The 21,169-nt window shown below is 44.2% G+C and overlaps 1 protein-coding gene across 2 annotated transcripts in view; it reads right to left on the bottom strand.

Moving 5' to 3' along the window:
- The window catches only part of LOC124594746 (ATP-binding cassette sub-family C member 4-like), a 193,379-nt gene that overhangs the window by 25,734 nt on the left and 146,476 nt on the right, over positions 1-21,169 (bottom strand). For both annotated transcript variants that reach the window (XM_047133125.1, XM_047133124.1), the window contains exons 20-23: positions 17,917-18,090; positions 8,618-8,745; positions 8,279-8,524; positions 728-888 (exon numbers count right to left, since the gene is read on the bottom strand). In XM_047133125.1, coding sequence (XP_046989081.1) covers positions 728-888; positions 8,279-8,524; positions 8,618-8,745; positions 17,917-18,090 — 709 coding nt within the window. The remainder of the gene's footprint in view (positions 1-727; positions 889-8,278; positions 8,525-8,617; positions 8,746-17,916; positions 18,091-21,169) is intronic.

Genomic DNA, 21,169 nt, shown 5'->3' with positions numbered 1-21,169 from the left:
GCAGAGGGTACTTCGTACCAGTATTAGTTGTTTTCTGTCCTATTATATGGAGACTGGTTGGTTGGTTGATTTTTTTTTGGGGGGGGGGGGGGGGGGGGGCAAACAGCGTGGTCATCGATCTCATCGGATAAGGGAAGTATGGGGACGGAAGTCGGCCGTGGCCTTTCAAAGGAACCACCCCGTCATTTGCCTGAAGCCATTTAGGGAAATCACGGAAAATCGAAGGCAGGATGGTAGGGCACGGATTTGAAGCTTCGTCCTTCCGATTGCGAGTGCAGTGTGCTTACCACTGTGCCACCTCGCTCGGTACTCAGGTGGAGAGCGAGGGAAAAATGAATGAATGTGTATGGGCCTCTGTATGCGGCCTAACCTCTGTCACCTTGCTTTCAAGTTGTTATAGTCCATTAGAAAGTCTGTTATAGATGCCCAGGGAATTTCAATTTGAATCTTTGAATCAAAGGCATCGTGTTTTTCGAAACGAGTGCAAGTAAATTTAGAGACCTAGTATATCAATAGTGTTCTGTGACAACTCTACAACTTCCATCACATATGAAATTCTTTTTCCATCAGCGGCGTTATCACGGTTTATTGGCTCACATAAATATGGTTGAGAAAAAAGGCAGAGAAATGAATTTTTATTAAATATTGTAAGGATAAAGATACGTATAAATTGGAAGAAGACAGTTTTGGGAGCAAACATTGCAACTGTGTGGATCACGTCACTCACTCTGGGTCGACGTTGGCGGTGGCCTCGTCGAGCACCAGGATCCTGTTGTTCCTGAGTATGGCCCTCGCCAGACACAGCAGCTGCCTCTGGCCCACGCTGAAGTTACTGCCGCCCTCCGTCACCTGGAAGTCTAGCGTCTGTATACCGGATTTGAGCTCCACCTGAAAATTCGTCAGTATAATTGATACAAAGTCGTGAATCACATAAGATGGTATTGATATTTTAGATTGTGAAATGCTACATATTCGCAAATAAATTATTTTAAAAACATGGTTCAAATGGCTCTGAGCACTATGGGACTTAACATCTGTGGTCATCAGTCCCCTAGAACTTAGAACTACTTAAAACTAACGAACCTAAGGACATCACACACATCCATGCCCGAGGCAGGATTCGAACCTGCGACCGTAGCAGTCATGCGGTTCCGGACTGAGCGCCTAGAACCGCTAGACCACCGCGGCCGGCAAATTATTTTACCACGTAAAAAAAAAAAAAAAAAAAAAAAAAAAAAAAAAAAAAAAAAAAAAAAATCATTACGATTTTAATAATTTCATGAATAAATGATACACAACTCTCTGCAGTGTGTACAGCAGAAACAAATGTATTACTAACTTTTCGTTAATGTAAATGTTGCAGTTCCTTCAGTTTATAATCACTCGACATAGCACATTATGCTGGGACACTTCTTAATTGTGTATTTCTGCTAGAAATTCCACTAATAAGTTGTTGGCCATGCGTACCAAACTTGTTTTGTTGGGACGAGAAGCGACACATGCGACTCGTCAACCAACAACCCATACAGAACAACGTGAACAGGTCGCGCAGGCGTTGCATAACGTGTCCCAGGACAGTATTCGCCATCTGTAGGGCATATGTAATATGTTTCGTCTGTTATCAAATTTGTGCATACGACACTTAAACCCGCCAACGAAAGAGGTCTGGGTAAAAAGTAGAAAAAAAAGAACAATGTTATTGATCCCTTCTGCCCATATTTGATCTCATTCTTCCTGAGCTCTTTTGAATTTTAACTCTAACACTGGACACCCCATGTCTTCCATAACGACTCCTATTCTAGTTCTATCACGTTGTCAGACAGGTTCCTCGTCCCCCACCCCCTTCCCAACACAGAGACCTTCAATGTACTCTTTCCCTCTACTCTCTCTCTCTCTCTCTTATGCATTCAACAATGGAATTCCCATTGCACTCTTAATGTTACTAGCACTGCTTATAATTCACCGAAGGTTATTTGTACTTTTCTGTATGTTCTATCATTCCACCCGACGATCGTTTCTCTTCCGATTTAGGCACATCTTCCTGGCAGCCATTTCACCTAGGCACCCCTACACTTCCCATTTATTTCATTCGCAAGGGATTTATATTGCTATATTCATCTCTCTCTCTGAAAATTTTTGTATTTCCTTCTTTCGTCGATCAGTACTGAAGCATGTCTTCTGTTTCCAATGGTTCCTTCGCAGTTTCCTTCCTTATACCTGTGTTGTCTGTCCACCATCTGTAATTTCTCCTTTTCAGAAATGTCCACTCCCCTTCAACTAAACTGCCTACTCTGGTATTCCTTACCGCAGTATACACATCCTTAGCGAGCTTCAGACGCGCCTCGTCGTTCCTCAGTACTTCAGTAACCAACTTCCTTCCACACTGATTCCTCCGGACGATTATCTTAAACTTCATTCTTCTCTTCATCCTCACTAAACTGTGCTCCGAGTCTGTATCTGCTCCTGGGAATGTCTTACAATCTAATATCTGATTACGGGGTCTCTGTCTGACCATGTCATCATCCACTAGAATGTTCCCAAGTCTCCCAGTCTTTTCCACGTATACCTCCATTTCTTGTCATTCTCGAACAGAGTAATCACTATTACCATCTGATATTTATTGAAGAACTCAGTCTTTCTCCTCTCTCATTCCTATTTGCAAGCGCATACCATCCAGTTACTTTTTCTCCTGTTTCTTCCCCTGCAGGCCCCCATGACTATTAGATTTTCATCTCCCTCACGTCAACTCTTTTACTGAAATGTTCACAGTAGCTCATTTTCTGCCCTAGTTTCCTACTCATGACGAACCCTGCTACAGTTATACCATTTTCTACTGTTGCTGATATTAGCCTATAGTCGTTGTCCTTGTTTTCGTTCCATTTCACTTCGACCCCCACTATATCTAGGTTAAACTTTTATGTTTACCCTTCACACTTTTCAGTTTTCTTACTGCGTTAAAACATTTTACACTCCAGCCCCGAGTCATAGAACGTTATTCATTCGTTGGTTACTAGGTCTTTTTCTAATGGTCACCACCCCCATGGCAGTCACCTCCCGGAGAACCGAATGGGGGACTATTCCGGAATATTTTGCAGCTGCAGAGATTGTTACAGGCCACATGCCCTGTGGATACACATTAAATGTAATGCAGTGGTTTTGTTGTCATCTGTATCCTCATGGCGTTGATCACTGCTGCTTCTTTCGCCTTGTTGGGGCTGTTTCCAACCCAATGGCAAGAGAGTTCCCTGGACCTCTGTCCACTTCTCCGCCCTCTTTGGCAGAAAGAGGGCAACTACTAATCCCAGAAGTCTTCGGTCGCCATTGCTAATGATTTTTGTTCAAAATGGAAAGACTGGCTGGAGTCGACCTTTGGACCGAAGGCTTTCTGAACAGTAATCAAAGACTCTAAACCCCCCCCCCCCCCCCATTTTTTTTTCTCCTAGGCCGCACGTCAACTCCTCACTATTAACGACCAATAAACAGTTCATCCAGTACTTTGCACGTATCTTATTTGCCGCACAAACTCGTCTCCTTGTGTTGCTATTCGATTACTTCCGCATATGCAGGAATCTTGTTGAACTTTCTTCTCCTGATGCTCAGTTTGGAGGGCTCTGAGCACTTTGGGACTTAACATCTGAGGTCATCAGTCCCCTAGAACTTAGAACTGCTTAAACCTAACTAACGTAAGGATATCACACACATCCATGCCCGAGGCCGGATTCGAGCCTGCGACCGTAGCGCTCAGTTTCGGGATAACACACCTAAACTTAGATTCGCTTAGACCATGAAAGTTTTCAGCTTAATTTTTAAACATTCCCTGTAATTGTTGGAAACTTCTGTCATCTGCCACTATCTTTGGTGGTACAAGACTTGGAGTTTTTCGATACTTGGTTGATTTTCGGTCCATCATATTATCACTGAGACATAGCAGTTATCTTTTCTGGCTGTAATACGCACAAACAGTTTGTGCCTTCATGTTGTTGTTGGGGTCTTAAGTCCTGAGACTGTTTTGATGCAGCTCTAAATGCTACTCTATCCTGTGCAAGCTGCTTCATCTCCCAGTACCTACTGCAGCCTACATCCTTCTGAATCTGCTTAGTGTATTCATGTCTTGGTCTCCCTCTGCAATTTTTACCCTCCACGCTGCCCTCCAATACTAAATTGGTGATCGCTTGATGCCTCAGAACATGTCCTACCAACCCATGCCTTCTTCTAGTCAAGTCGTGCCACTAATTCCTCTTCTCCCCAATTCTGTTCAGTACCTCCTCATTAGTTATGTGATCTACCCGTCTAATCTTCAGCATTCTTCTGTAGCACCACATTTCGAAAGCTTCTATTCTGTTCTTGTCCAAACTATTTTTCGTCCATGTTTCACTTCCATACAAATACTTTCAGAAACGACTTCCTGACACTTAAATCTATACTCGATGTTAACAAATTTCTCTTCTTCAGAAACGCTTTCCTTGCCATTACCAGTCTACATTTTATATCTTCTCCACTTCGACCATCATCAGTTATTTTGCTCCCGAAATAGCAAAACTCCTTTACTACTTTAAGTGTCTCATTTCCTAATCTAATTCCCTGCATCACCCGACTTAATTCGACTACATTCCATTATCCTCGTTTTGCTTTTGTTGACGTTCATCTTATACCCTCCTTTCAAGACACTGTCCATTCCGTTCAACTGCTCTCCCAAGTCCTTTGCTGTCTCTGACAGAATTACAATGTCGTCGGCGAACCTCAACTTTTTTATTTCTTCTCCATGGATTTTAATACCTACTCCGAATTTTTCTTTTGTTTCCTTTACTGCTTGCTCAATATACAGATTGAATAACATCGGGGAAAGGCTACAACCCTGTCACACTCCCTTCCCAACCACTGCTTCCCTTTCATGTCCCTTGACCCTTATAACTGCCATCTGGTTTCTGTACAAATTGTAAGTAGCCTTTCGCTCCCCGTATTTTACCCCTGGCACCTACATAATTTGAAAGAGAGCATTCTAGTCAACATTGTCAAAAGCTTTCTCTAAGTCTACAAATGCTAGAAACGTAGGTTTGCTTTTTCTTAATCTAGCTTCTAAGGTAAGTCGTAGGGTCAGTATTGCCTCACGTGTTCCAGTATTTCTACGGAATCCAAACTGATCTTCCCCGAGGTCAGCTTCATAGCATACGAAAAGCAGCTGGTTATATGGGGAACTCAACAAATAGGAAAAAGATTAATTTTGCACAAATGTCGCTTGGAAGTATTCCTAGATACACTACTGGCCATTAAAATTGCTACACCAAGAAGAAATGCAGATGATAAACGGGTATTCATTGGACAAATATATTATACTAGAACTGACATGTGATTACATTTTCACGCAATTTGGGTGCATAGATCCTGAGAAATCAGTAGCCAGAACAACCACCTCTGGCCGTAATAACGGCCTTGATACGCCTGGGCATTGAGTCAAACAGAGCTTGGATGGCCTTGTACAGGTACAGCTGCCATGCAGCTTCAACACGATACCACAGTTCATCAAGAGTAGTGACTGGCGTATTGTGACGAGCTAGTTGCTCGGCCGCCATTGACTAGACGTTTTCAGTTGGTGAGAGATCTGGAGAATGTGCTGGCCAGGGCAGCAGTCGAACATTTTCTGTATCCAGAAAGGCCCGTACAGGACCGGCATCATGTGGTCGTGCATTATCCTACTCAAATGTAGGGTTTCGCAGGGATAGAATGAAGGGTAGAGACACGGGTCGTAACACATCTGAATTATAATGTCCACTGTTCAGAGTGCTATCAATGCGAACTAGAGGTGACCGAGATATGTAACCAATGGCACCCCATAATATCACACCGAGTGATAAGCCAGTATGGTGGCGACGAATACACACTTCCAATGTGCGTTCACCGCGATGTCGCCAATAACGGGTGCGACCATCATGATGCTGTAAATAGAATCTGGATTCATCCGAAAAAATGACGGTTTGCCATTCGTGCACCCAGGTTCGTCGTTGAGTACACCATCTCAGGCGCTCCTGTCTGTGATGAAGCGTCAAGGGTAACCGCAGCCATGGTCTCCGTGCTGATAGTCCATGCTGCTGCAAACGTCGTCGATCTGTTCGTGTAGATGGTTGTAGTCTTGCAAAGGTCCCCATCTGTAGACTCATGGATCGAGGCGTGGCTGCACGATCCGTTACAGCCATGTGGATAAGATGCCTGTCATCACGACTGCTAGTGATACGAGGCCATTGGGATCCAGCACGGCGTTCCGTATTACCCTCTGAACCCACCGATTCCATATTCTGCTAACAGTCATTGGATCTCGACCAACGCGAGCAGCAATGTCGCGATACGATAAACCGCAATCGCGATAGGCTACAATCCGACCTTTATCAAAGTCGGAAACGTGATGGTACGCATTTCTGCACCTTACACGAGGCATCGCAACAACGTTTCACCAGGCAACGCTGGTCAACTGATGTCTGTGTATGAGAAATCGGCTGCAAACTTTGCTCAAAAAAATGGTTCAAATGGCTCTGAGCACTATGGGACTTAACATCTATGGTCATCAATCCCCTAGAACTTAGAACTACTTAAACCTAACTAACCTAAGGACATCACACAACACCAAGCCATCACGAGGCAGAGAAAATCCCTGACCCCGCCGGGAATCGAACCCGGGAACCCGGGCGTGGGAAGCGAGAACGCTACCGCACGACCACGAGATGCGGGCAACTTTCCTCATGTCAACACGTTGTAGGTGTCGCCACCAGCGCCAACCTTGTGTGGATGCCCTGAAAAGATAATCATTTGCATATCGCCGCATCTTCTTCCTGTTGGTTAAATTTCGCGTCTGTAGCACGGCATCTCCGTGGTGTAGCAATTTTAATGGCCAGTAGTGTAGTTCTGTACCGTAGCTTCCTCTGGTAAGCCTAGTACGGTTACAATACAGTTGTGTCACCTGGGGAGAGACTTTGTTACAGCACAAGTGTATCACAATTATGTTGAGGAACTGACGTAGCAAACAAGAAGAAAGTTTTTGCGTGACGCTGGAGATTCTCGTACTGTCTCTACGATCACAATTTTTTTTCATTTTGGGCTTGGTATTGATCAGAATATACTAGTTAGTAACAAGCACAATAAACAATAATTATCGTTAGAAAAGTGCTATTAATGGAACTAATTCCGAATTACCTATCAATCACGGATCATTCCGTGCGACTCTAAATAAATAGTGACCCTGCACATTCATTATGCTAGCAGAAACAGATTAACCGTATGGACCTTCGCTTCATTGCGATAATACAGAAGTAATACATCCTACGTCAAAAAATTTAATAATGAACAGAGGAATAAAATAAATGCCGTGTGGCTAGGGCCGCCCGTCGGGTAGACCGCTCGCCTGGTGCAAGTCTTTCGAGTTGACGCCACTTCAGCGACTTGCGTGTCGATGGGGATGAAATGATGATGATAAGGGCAAACACAATACCCAGTCCCTGAGCGGAGAAAATCTCCGACCCAGCCGGGAATCGAACCGGGGCCGTTAGGTATGACATTCCATCGCGCTGACCACACAGCTACCAGGGGCAGACAACACAGGAATTAGTAAAGGTCATAGTCTGAACCGCCCCGTGCTCAACACTTCCTTCAACACAGTCACCATGCATTTGTGCAGATTTTTATCACCTGTGAACTCAGGCATCAAAAGCAGTTTAAAAGAATTCAGTGTTTTGCTTCTTGACCCACTGTTTTAAAGTAGTTTTAGACTTACCTGTGAAGAATGTGTATGGGGTTGCTGTAATTGACTTCAGCTATGTACAGCGTTGGGTGAACAAGTTTGGTAACGGAGACTGATATTGCAAACAAACCACGCAGCGGGCAGCCGACAACGTCTGTCACAGACGCCAGTCGAGGACGTGCTGGTGAAGTGATTCGAGGTGACAGACGCTTTAGATTTCAAAATCAACAGCGAAGCCAGGCGTTTTGAAATAGTGGACTAAGAAGAAAAACATTGAATTTTACCATGCTGGTTTTAATGCACAGATTCGACAATGTGTACAAGTGCATGGTGACTGTTGAACGCCAGTGTTGTGTAGAGGACAGTGCAGACTACGATCTGCACTAACTGCGCTGTTACATGTTCACTAGTAAATTTTTTAAGACACAGAAGACATTACCTTTTTGAATCACCTTTGAACAACGCTCTTTTAATACCTACTTACTTCTGAATCACTCATTCGACTTGTACATGTTAATAACTATATTTAGTAGGCCATTGTGACAAACTTACCTCTTCAAGGGCATTCCAGAGCTTGTCATCATCAAACTCAGAGAACGGGTCCAGATTAAAGCGGAGCGTCTCTGAGAACAGAACGGGCTCCTGGGGAATAATCGAGACTTTCTTTCGCAGGTCGTGCAGGCCGAGGCTGCTAATGTCGATGTCATCTATTAGAATAGTCCCGTCTATATTGACCAGGCGGAAAAGGGCGGAGATTAGAGACGATTTTCCAGCGCCAGTTCTTCCTACAATACCGACCTACATACAAAATATCAAAGAATAAGTTTTAGAAACGTACGAAGACAAAAGTAATGAGTTAAAAGCACACTGGAAAAATACAAGGTTTACCACCTTATGCATTGCTTGAATAGAGAAATTAAGATCTCTGAGGACTGGAGATTCTGTTGGCTTATATTTCAGATATACCTTCCGAAAGGTGATGTGACCTCTCTGAGGCCATGTATCTGGTGGTTTTTTATCTGAAATGACAAATGTTGGAGGTGAGACACAGATATACATTTGTCAAAAATTGTGGACTATGAATTTAACTTAACACACCTATTGCACTTGAAGTATTTCAAACATCTTTTAACGCAAATGAAGAATACGGTTAGGTTTCACTGTAGCTGTATTACTAGCCGAGAAACAATAACAACGTTAATGAAATTGCGTGTGTGACATGGTGGCAGCACAGAGGCCCACTGTTCTGTATTATACGACTCTAAAACGATTGGATGTGAATTAGGACTTCAGATTTTTATCGTTTTTACACAAAATGGAGACAAAAATGGGTTCCATGTTATATTTTCTACATTGTGTGTGTTGTATCACCCGCTCATAGTATTGTACAAAATGATAAAACGAGGAATGAACATTATATTTGTTATTTTATCGTTGTTCATCACTACTTATAGGAATTGTGCGGTTCGGTAGAGCAGAAAAAATTAGGTAACGTAAAAGTCTTCATCTTTCCAACTGCTTTGGCTAGCTTTCTTCTTGCTAATCTTCATATAATGAACGAAGTGACCGAAGTCTGAGAGATTACTGGGTTCCTCCGAAAATAAGTAAGAATTGGTATCATCAACTCATCGTTTCATGTGTGTCTTATAACATTGCAAATAGATGCTCTATGCTTTTTGTGTTAATGAATAGACATTTCTCAGAATCCGGAACGAATGATTTTAATAACACTTTGCGATTGTTCCTGTTTCGTTTTACTGTCAGAAGTTGATAACAACAGATTTGAGATTTCACTGTAAAATATGGTCTGAAAAATGTAATATTTTGTGCAGTTTATATCCTGATACCTTTAACATGAGTTGTCGAAAACTACTTTAGCCTAGCACGTCCATGACAAATGTTATTTCGACCTACCGTTTGTCACGAAAATGCCGTCTGGGTTTCCGTGCAACAAAATTCTTTCACTCCCTCAAGTCCTCGAAAGGCCAGGAATCCGCTACGCCTTCGATATGCGTCCTCCCTCCCTACTGGAATCCTGTTGTCACCTTCTTAATTTAAACCCTCTCCTTTACCATATTGAATACCCCCACTTTCCATCACTTCCCGAAAGCTCGACACCAATTATCCAGTAGTTCCATAACTGATGAGTTACCTTCGTTGTCTGCCACCCTTATACCACCACGTCCTCTCAGCCTGACGTCTACAGGCGCTTCACATTCTTTCGAAGGAACATAACCGCTTTTGCCTAACTGACCACGGTATGTGCCCACAAATCCACTCACCCATCCACATCCTTTCTACTACAATTCAGGACTCTTCCCCTTCTCAGTCTTCTCCGTTTACTTTAAACAGCTTGATCTGATGTCCCCATCCCCAATAAATCCATATCGCAAACCATCCAAAACAATGTCTCGCCAAATGTCGTGCCGTCCATTGCTTACTTCTCTCTAAAAGTCAACAAACCTCAGCCCTATTCCCTGACAATCCCTGATCTTGCGCTATCATCCCCAACAACTCTAAACACTAGAGGAAGACGTGAGTTTTATTTACTTACTCCTCAAGGACATCGGCTCTTTTCTTTCAAGAAAACCTCAATGGAAACCATCAGTATTTTAAATTATACGTAATACCTAATTTAATAGCTTTTTAATGTTTCTGCATCACTTTTGCACGTTTCTCTAGCTGAAAAGGGGCTCTGTTACCCGTGACAGCCCACACTTTGCCCGTGTGTTGTGAGGTGGTTGGAACAACCATAAAAAAGGAAAGAGGATACTAAACGAACGATTTGAGTAGTGTCAGTTACCAGCAAAGTAGAAATGGCTGTTAAGATAGATAGAAAAATAACAAGTGTTATAAGAAATAGACTGCAGATTTTACACGAAGAATCAACATCGTTCGTCTCTGTGCTGAATATCTCGAACATCAATCTAATAAAAGAATGTGAGTGTATTAACACAATTAGTTTCGATTGCTATGGGTTGAGTAATGTTTGAATATAGAAAAGATCCAGTGTTGGTTAAAACTGTATTAGAAACTTGCAACGAAATAAAAAAAGCTAAGTCACAGTTTTAAGCTGAAAGCCTTGTTAACACATGAAATCTGAAAGAAGCCGAAATGAACGTAAGGAGCCCTATGCGAGATGCGGTCAGTTAGTGCGAAAGAAAAATTGCAGCTACGGATATTGCAAAACAATCTTAAAAAGTTTGGTCTTAACCAAAGTAAGTCAAAAATCATCTGTTCGATCTCTGAATCACGAAACCATTTTAAATAGCACTTTAGACTGTCAAGTTCTATAATGCAACATGACCTTTCCTGAACCATGTACACATTTCTGTCTATTCTCAGCCTGTGGCCATTGTGAAATGTATTTGAGTCGGTGATGTGTGCGTCATATTTAAAATCTGTTTAGTGACACACACATCACCAACGGAGGTATGCTGGAAAATAGCCACAGTCCTAAACTGGCCCGTACTGTCATGTATAAGAGCGTACTGAAGAGAGATACCTTTGAATGGTAAAACTCTTAAAGTTTTTCAAATAAAACAAGCATTATTAACATTCTACATCTTTATTCGCCATGTATTCATATTTACAGCTCTCTACCGGTACCAGGTACAGAATTGCAGCGTGTAACACGCCGCTGTGCAACGTAACTGTGGTGGTGCGTGAAAAACAGCGTGCTGTAATCGAGTTACATTTTCGAGGAGTGAGTTCACACATGGAACACCCTCTCTTTCAGCTTGACAATGCTAGACCACACACGAGCGCTGTGGCATCTGGAACAGTCTGACTCCTTGGGGCACTGTCATCGATCATCCTCCATACTCCCCGACCACTCGATTTTCATATGTTTCCAAAACTTAAGAAACACCTTCGTGGACTTTACTTTGATGAAGATGAAGTGGTGCAATTAGGGATGAGCTTGTGGCTCCGCCAACAGTGTCAAACATTCTACAGTGACGATATGAAAAAACTGATCACTCTTTGGGAGAAATGAGCTTGTCGGCAAGATGACTATATGGAGAAAAAATACGTAGACGTGAAGGGTAAAGATGCAGAATGTTAATGTCACTTGTTGTACTTTAAAATTTTTAAGAGTTTTCACATGCAAAATTCGGAGACAATGCTCAGCACGTTCTCGTATGTACACGATGCAATAAAGGTGACCTTGCATTATAGAATTTGACAACCTACTTTTTTTAAAAAAAAAAAGTTTCATCATTCAGAAATAGTTTCGAGGCTGTGGACCCATACAACAAGAGATTAAGCTACTCAAACGTTCCGTGATACTACCAGCGTTGACATGAAGGATGACACACAGCATCTGTCGGCCTCCGAAGTTATTTCACTGAGGAAGTTCATACTACGGTTTGCTCTTTCAACCGTAGCACGAACGCTAAGTGACTGTTAATATAAAGACGAACTACAGTTGCTCAGTAGAAGTAAAGCGACTGTACATCTACATCCACATATATACTCCGCTAGCCACCAAGCGGTGTGTGGCGGAGGGCACAACTCGCGCCAATGTCATATTCCCCCCCTCACCCCCCCCCCCCTCACCCTGTTCCGCTCGCGGATCGTACTGTCTGAACGCCTCAGTACGAGTTCAAATTTCCCTTATCTTTGAATGGTGATCATTGCGCGATTTGAAAGTTGATGGTAATAATACATGCTCTACATCCTCGGCGAAGATCGGATTTCGGAATTTAGTGAGTAGCCCCTTCAGTTTAGCGTGTCGTCTATCTGGAAGTGTATCCTACTTCAAACTTTCTATGACATTTGTAACGCTCTCGCGATGGCTAAATGTACCAGTCACGAATCTTGCCGCTCTTCTTTGGACCTTTCCAATCTCTTGAATGAGACTCAATGATAAAGCTCCCATACGGATGAACAGTACTCTAAGACTGGACGAACTAACGTATTGGAAGCAGTTTCCTTTGTTGAAGGACTGCATCGCTACAGGATTCTACCAAAAACCGCAATCTAGACGGGAAACCCGTATGTTGCTGTATAGGTTACGTGAAAGGTCGAATGAACAGCCAAGCGTGCCAGGCGTTTGAAATCGGGCATAGGCCATTCCAGTTTTCAAGACGGGTTGTTGAATGGATGCCCATTACCGTAATGTGTCTGACTCAGTCTGTTGTCGAATTATGGAACATTATTCCTCTGTATGAATGGGTTCTATAGACACTGAACTAGAACTCAGTTCATTTTGCTCGTCCTTGGAATACCAAATGGCAATGAACAGCGGGGACAACACGGAAGTCGCGGTTCTCGAGTACTGGAACCTATTCCGTACAGTCTGGCACTGGCAGCTAGTGAACAAAGCAGGACCTGCTTTGTGACCGGATTGTATACCTAGTAAACAGAACTCGCAACGTCGTTAATAAACTGGAAGAAACCGTCAGATATTGAAGTAATTTGTCTGTATCCCTTGAGAGTATTATTAGTCGTACGACAGTTATTTTGGACGATTTATGCCTATTTTGTGAATCGTTTTGTGGATAATTACGTGTTCTTCGTAAGGCTGTTTCCAGGTGATGTTACTGAATGTAGGTAAGTTGTAAGGCCAGGAAATTGTAACGAAATTTTGGAAGACCTGCATGTGATTGAATCTTGATACTAATTCTGGCATTTGGCAACATAAACGAATATAGCGTACTTAGAATAAATGTGTGGAGAGAGTCACAGTTGTTTCATTACTAGTTTGTCAATAAATAAATGCAAATAAAATATCGTGGAGCATATGTGCCATAGATTTTGTATGGAACGACCACATAAGAAGATATTTAATAGCCTGAGATTGATTGTAGGAATCCTAAGGGAATCTAGTTCACCTAGGAAAGAAATAGTCAACAGAACCATTATTCGTCCGGATTCTTGAACATTGTTCGTTTAGGGCGCCTACCAAGTAGGATTGATAGAGGGCGTAGTGGAGGTTCAAAGAAGAGCAAACCGTTTCGTGACGAGTTTGATTAGTAATGGCGAGAGCGTCACGCAGCCCCTCAGCCTGCTGCGGCGAGGACTGTTGTGAATGTCTGGAGAGAGAACGTTCTAGCAAGAGTCGGGCAACGTGTTCCTGCCTCCTTCACACATCTCACGAAACGAATACGGTGGGAAACTCAGCGGAATCAGAAGTACGGAGGCGTAAGTACAGGCTCTCTCATCATGCAGCTTTCACGGAAGGAGCAGCAAAGGAAGGATAGTATAGTGGAACACCGAGTACCTTCTGGCACACGCCGTAAGTTGACCTGCGGAGAACAGATGTAGGTGTTGGGAAATACAAATAAATGGGCCTGTTGTCTTTTACCACTTCCTGGTTTTACGAAATCAGTCTAGGTAGTCACTAATTTGGTTAGAAAATATACCAGGGGACTTCAAAAAGTAGGTTACACATTATTCCGGCAGGTCGAGTACCTTGTATTGAGTGCTGCACTACACCTCAAAGTAACACACATGGCACTATTTTTCATCATAGTCACTAAATATCTGCGAGAAACTGTCGGAACTTCCTACCAATCGTTCAATTCCTCGGCGATGGCAACCCGCTCCTTCGGCACACAGACATTGGGCAGCTGGTGTGTGAACGTCCTCATCGTTGGAACGTTTCTTTCCCTCCAGTCTTCCAGGTATGCTCTCAGCTTGCCGAAAAGAAGCAAATGGCATGGTGCAGGACCTGGACTTCCCGATCAACAACCCCCGCGTCTGTGAAGCCTTGGCCGATTTGTTGTTGTCATTTTATTACGGCTCGACGCGACAGTTCATTTGGTCCACATACCGCCAGTATAGCATGGTGAATGTGAGTGTAGTTTAGACGTCTTGTCCACAAGAATCGAGACGACCCACTTACTTCAGCTTGGGAGTACGTTTCCAGTTGCATCGCCATGTCACTCCCAAACTGTGATGCACTTGTTGTAAGTACTGCAGCAGAACTATGTGTGCTGGAAACGCGCAGTGGTCTTATCGTGCGACGTCATGTGTAACCTATTTTCTGAAGTCCCTGCGTAAAAAATATTGACTAAATAAAAAACAACTGTTCACCTGATTTACTTAAGAAATTAAATAGAGGCTATATGGTGTAATGGGTGTTAATTAATGGGTGTGAATTCCTAAGGGACCAAACTGCTTATCGGTCCCTAGACTTACTCACTGCTTAAACTGACTTATAGTAAGAACAACACACACACCCATGCCCGAGGGAGGACTCGAACCTCCGGCGGGAGGGGCCGCGCAGTCCGTGACATGGCGCCTCAAACCGCACGGCCACTCCGCGCGGCGAGGATATACGCTCAGGTAACAAAAGTCGTAGGATACCTCCTAATACCATGTCGGATCTCCTTCACGGCATAATGCAGCAACTCGACGTGGCATGGACTCAACAAGTCGCTGGAACTTCCTGTAATAACACTGAGCCATGCTGCCTCTACGGCCGTCAGTCATTGCGAAAGTGTTGACGGTGCAGGATTTTCTACACGTACTGACCTCCCGCTTATGTCCCATAAATGTTCAATTGGATTCATATCAGATGATTTATGTGGCCAAATTGTTCTCAGATCAATTGCGAACAATTTTTGCTCAGTGACGCGGCCCATCGTTATCCAAAAAATTCCCTCACTGTGTCCATGAATGGCCGAATATAACCATTTCCAGTAAATGATCGGTTCAGTTGGACAGGAGGATCAGTCCATTCCGTGTAAACCCAGGTCACACCATTTTGGAGCCACCACCAACTTACACAGGGCCTTGTTGACAACTTGAGTCCATGGCTTCTTGGGATCTGTGCCAGGCTCGAAACCAACCATCAACTCTTACCAACTGAAATCAGGATTCTTCTCACCAGGCACGGCTTTCCGGTCGTCTATGGTTTAAACGATATAGTCACAGCCCAGGAAAGGCGGTGCAGGCGATGTCGTGCTGTTAGCAAAGGCAATCGCGTCGGTCATCCCCTGCCACAGCCCGTTAACGCCAAATTTCGCCGCACTGTTTACGTTCTTCGTACAACCGACATTGATTTCAGCGGTTATTTCACGCAGTGTTGCTTGTCTGTTAGCGCTGACAACTATATATAAACGCTTCTGCTCTCGGTCCTTGGGTGAAGGGCGTCGGCCACTGCGTTGCCCGTGGTGAGAGGTAATGCTTGAAATCTGGTATTTTCGGCACACTCTTGCAGCTGTGGATGTCGGAATATTGAATTACCTAACGATTTCCAAAGTGTGTCTAGCTCCAATTACCGTTCCGCGTTCAAAGGCTGTTAATCAGCGTCGTGCGGCTATAATCACGTCGAAAACCTCTTCACACGGATCACCTGAGTAGAAATGACGGCTCCGTCAATGCACTGACCTTTCATGCTTTGTGTACACGACAATACCGCCATCTAAATATGTGTGTATCTTTATTCCATTACTTTCGTCATGTCAGTGTACATGAGCTTAACAGATAATCTGAAATCAATATTCCGGCAGAGTTAATGTAACCAAAGGTAAAATGGGAAAGAGACATAGCGCCCGTTGAACGACGACATCACTAGAGACGAGAGGGGCGCCCTGACTGGACAGACGTTGTGAAGGACGTTGGCCTCGTCCCTTTCGAAGGAAGTATCGCAAAGTTTCCCCTGGCAGATTTTGGGTAACAGTGAAAAACCTATAAGTGGATTGCTGGATAGGTAATTGAACTTCGATCTTCCCGAATGCTAGTTCAATGACTCACTACAGCGCTACAGCACTCACTGAGTATTTATACAATTTATTTACAAATACTATATAAAGATAAGCACCGTAAGTTCTAAATTATGAGACTGGCAGCATTGGCACAAAATCAGTATTGGTACTATACAGCCTGACAAAAAGTAAAGCACCTGGAATACATGGCCGAATGTCAATCTAATCTCGCACATGAGCTCACTATCGTGACATATAGAACGGTCACCAGAGTGCGTTAGTACTGTTCACGTTTACTGATGTTACCAAGCCTGATGTGGTATATAAGGGCCATCAACAGCGTCAAACGGTAAGTGAACGCTTTGAATGACACGGAGATGCCGCCTACTCGTGAGAGACAGCGTAATCAGCAACTGACATTGCCTGGACGGGGCGTCATTGTGGTTCTTCATTGGTGTCTTGGTGGAACTGCGCAATATCCAGATTTGTGGGACATTTGGATGTGATAAAAGCCCGATATTGATCTGCGTGGGCGAGCGAAGGCAGGCAGACTAGTGGTCGGGTTTCCGGTCGACCAAGTCTGACCACTAAAAGGGATGATCGTCGTCTTGCACATCAAGCAGATCGTAACCTCTTCACATCTGCATCTGCGCGTGCTCCGAGAACAAGAAATGGACCCCATGCGACATAATGCGTCACCCCATGTGATTGGTCGGAGACCAGCAGCATCCACACTAGCGAATAACCGTCCCATGTGCAGGCTGCGGGCAACAGCACAACACGAACGGCTGCCTTTGGAGTGGTGCCGTGGCCGGGCCGGGAAGCGTGGACAGCTGATGAACAGAGCCGCACTGTGTTCAGCGATGAGTGGAGATGCTGTGAGTATGGCGGGGACCTGCGAGACGTCCCATACTCCTAGGGCTGGTAGTGGCTGACGGAACTGACGGTGCGAGGCGTGGCAGAGTCATCCCGCGCCTCGTGCATTACCTCTCATGCGACAGATTCGTGGTGCCATTTGTTTGTAGGACATTGCTCATTCACACATTATACGTGCCTCTATCATCTGCGTGATACTGACTATTCCTGTGGCCAGGAACACCAAGCAGACCTGGCCTTCAAAGAATATGTCTGGGACCAGTTCGGAAGTGAACAGTATCTCAGTCCCAGTATCGAAGGCATCAAGAAACGGCTGTAACAGCTGTCGTGCAGCTTAGCTCGGGAGAAGATACGGCGCCTTCCAAATCCAATCAGCGCTTGCATCACGGCAGAGGGGGTACCACGTATACATATAATTGGGCCCATAATGCCAAGTTTGTAAATCTGAGTCGATTTTGTAATTACTTAAATAACATCACAGGCCCTCCCAGCCCGTGAAGTTTCATTTCGTTTCCTCCTCCCCTTGTGGGTGCCCCACGCTTTTTGTGAGGCAATTTAATCGCTAGCAGAACATTCGACATCTCTCTGTTGTTAAGCAGCGTCGAGGAGCCTATTAAATTTAAATGTTGCAATGTTTAATTTACTATGCTTGCTTACCTGGTGTCGACTCCAAAGCTGCTTCGGATGGAATTTTGGTATATTCGAGGATTCTCTCCACTGACGTCATCTGACTGAGGACTTCGGTCATTTGCAGGATACCGAACTGTAGCATAACTGTCAGAGTAAGTGACTGTGAAATGGCCAGTCCGACGCCAGATCCACCGAAGGAAGCTGTATAACATGCATTCGAACAGTGAATGATTCTTCAGATCTCTAAACAATGAAATGTAAGTGATTTGCGTACGTCGAAACTTCTGTGAATGAAATTTATTAAACAGATCACCATTGGCACATAAAGTACTAAAGACACCACATACAGTTAATTTTTGTACATCAGTAATAAATAAATAAGGATTAGCAGAGCATAAAAGAAGATTCCTGTATTACTTAAAAACGAGCTCTTCGTCCAGTCCGTGAAGGGCCAAGGGACGTCTACCGGTGACTGTGTGATCCGCTGTCTTGTGCCTTCATGTGGGTGCGGTATGGAGCGGCATGTGGTCTGGTCAGCACACCGCTCTCCCGTCCGTTCTCCGTTTTTCAGACCTTCCAGACCGTAGAGCCACTACCACTCGGCCACGTAGCTTAATTGGCGTCACGAAACTGAACGGATCCCTAACAGTCCTCGCATCAACGAAAAATCGTTAGGACTACCCGGATCGAACCCGGGTCCCCCACATGGCCGATGACCACTCAGCAGCAGATGCGGATTTTCCGATGTCATAGTTGTAGCAGAGTGGCAAATTGAATGGAAAATTTATTGTTGACTGGTACAAACAATTTATTTTTTCACAGTGTTTTCCGAAGACTATCTCTCATCATTAGCTAGATCGTTTTCCATAATTATTTGTGATTCTGAAAGCTGGCGCAGAAAGTTGTATTACATACACAACCTGGATGAAAAGGCTTATTGTGATTCGGATATTACTTATTAACAAATTATTGTCGTTCTGAAATAACTGTGTAATGTCGGGAGAACATCCTTTCGTATGATCAATGTATTCGTCAAGAATATAAGAAAGACATTATTCAGCTGATTACACAGATGCATTATTAATTCTATAAGTCGACAACATTTCGACGCTCTCAGTGATTGGTACTACGTCTCAGTGATCAAAAATGTCTGACTCAAAACTGTTGCTATCATATTTATATCCAGAATGACACAGGCCAGTTACAACTTACAACGGGTTTCTAGAAGATTCGTCCCATTTCATAAGACTGGAGGAAGTATCGGGCAGGTAAGCTCTTTCAAACTTACGATATTTTCTGGACGTTGTGTGGGTACATTCTTCTCACGAAGCACTACTATGGTACGTAACATAATACAGTTACAAAACTCCACGTCAAAAGTAAAAAAAAAAATGTCTAGTAACATTAATGTGACGACTTGTCAAAAGCAGGAATAGGCACCTTTTGCAGCGAGCACCGTTGCGTGACTTGCAACAAGTCACTGCGGATGTGAAGCCATGACGACTCCAGCGCCGAGGCAAGTTGCGCTAGGTTTCTCGGTTGAGGATCCGTGGCGTGAGCAGCCCGATAGAGGTGCTCCCACAGATTTTCGATTGGGTTTAAATACGGTGATACGGTGAGATTGATGGCCAGGGGAGTATGGTAAACTCATCCTGGTGCTCTTTGAACCACGCACGTACACTGCGAGCTTGGTGACACTTTGTACTGGCCTTCTGGTGGACGCCACTGTGCCGAAGAAAAATAAACTGCCTGTAGCGCTCGGCATTGTCTCCAAGAACATGTGCATATTTGTGTTGACCCACTGCGTCTTCCAGAATGACAAGACCACCCAGGGAATGCCACGAAAACATTCCCTGGACCACATTGCTCCCTCCTGGTTGCAGGGTGTCTGCTTTCAGACGTTTCGCCCCGTGTGCGTCAATGACCATCAGTCCGATGGAGAGTAAAATGTGATTCACCTGAAAAGGCCACTTGTCAGCACTCAGTGGACGCCCAGTTACGGTACTGGAGTGCAGATTCCAGCCTTCGTCCCTGAAGAAGTCAGCACGTGTCCATAAACCAGGCGCCTGCTGCGGAGGCCCCTCCCAGTAACGTCCACTGTACGGTCGTTGAGGAGACACTGTTGGCAGCCCCTTGGTACATCTGAGCGGTCAGTTGCCCAGTAGTTGCACCTCTATTCGCCCAAGAGTATCTCCGCAGTCGCCGTTCACCCCTGTAATCTGTGGCTCATGGTGCTACACAGTTGCCTCGGAGCCGGTTTTGGACAGCACCGTTCTGTCATGCACGGTATATTTTAAAAACTGCTGCGTGTGAACAGCTTACAAATTCAGCATTTTCGGAAACGCTTCCGCACTTGGCCCGAAAGCCAATGATCATATTTTGGACGTCACACAAATCGCTCCGTTTCCGCCTTGCGGCAACGACTGCCCAGTTTTCGGCGTCCCCCGAACGGTATATACAGCCTCTACTGCGTGTTCCGCCACCTGCCATCTGTGAGTACTTAGTGCACGTTGACGTCGAACATGGGCTATTGTCACATTACTGTGACTGCACAACGTGTAAGAATAAAATTGAAGTATAATAATGTCATTTTTGATGCAAAAGATTTTTCATTCAGCTGCATCTACATACATACTTCACTAGCCACACCGCATGTATTTGCTGAAGGGTATCCTATACCACTACTAGTTACAGTATTTCCTTTTCTTTCCCACACGAAATTAGAGCAAGAGAAAAACGACTGTCTAGACTGTCTATATACCACGGTACGAGCCCTAATCTCACTAATCTCATCTTCATATTCCTTCCGCGAAATGTATGTTTACGTCAGTAGAATCGTTCTGCAGTAAGCCTCAAGAAGAGCGTCGCCTTTCCTCTAGCGGTTCCTATTTGAGTTCTCAAAGTATCTTCGTAATACTTGTGCGTTGTTCGAACCTACCGGTAACAGATCTAGCAGCCTGTCTCTGAATTTTTTCGATGCCTTCCTTTAGTCCGATCTGGTGCGGATCTCAAACACTCGAACAGTACTTAACAATGTGTCACACTATTGTCTTATATGCGGGCTCCTAAAATTCCCCTAATAAACCTAAGTCAACCATTTGCCTTTCCTAATACAACCTGACGTGCTCATTCCACTTCATATCGCTTTGCCATGTTATGCCTAGATAATGAATTCTTGTGTGCAGAAAAGGAAACCGCGGTGAACATCTATAACCCATGATCAGCCACGCTCTGGACGTCCTACCACAGCCATTGGACATCATTGCCTCATCCACCCTAC

Source organism: Schistocerca americana, chromosome 2, assembly GCF_021461395.2.
Source record: "Schistocerca americana isolate TAMUIC-IGC-003095 chromosome 2, iqSchAmer2.1, whole genome shotgun sequence".
NCBI classification, from domain to species: Eukaryota; Metazoa; Arthropoda; class Insecta; order Orthoptera; family Acrididae; genus Schistocerca; species Schistocerca americana.
Note: the sequence above shows the minus strand (reverse complement) of the source record. Positions and strands in the feature narration are given on the sequence as shown.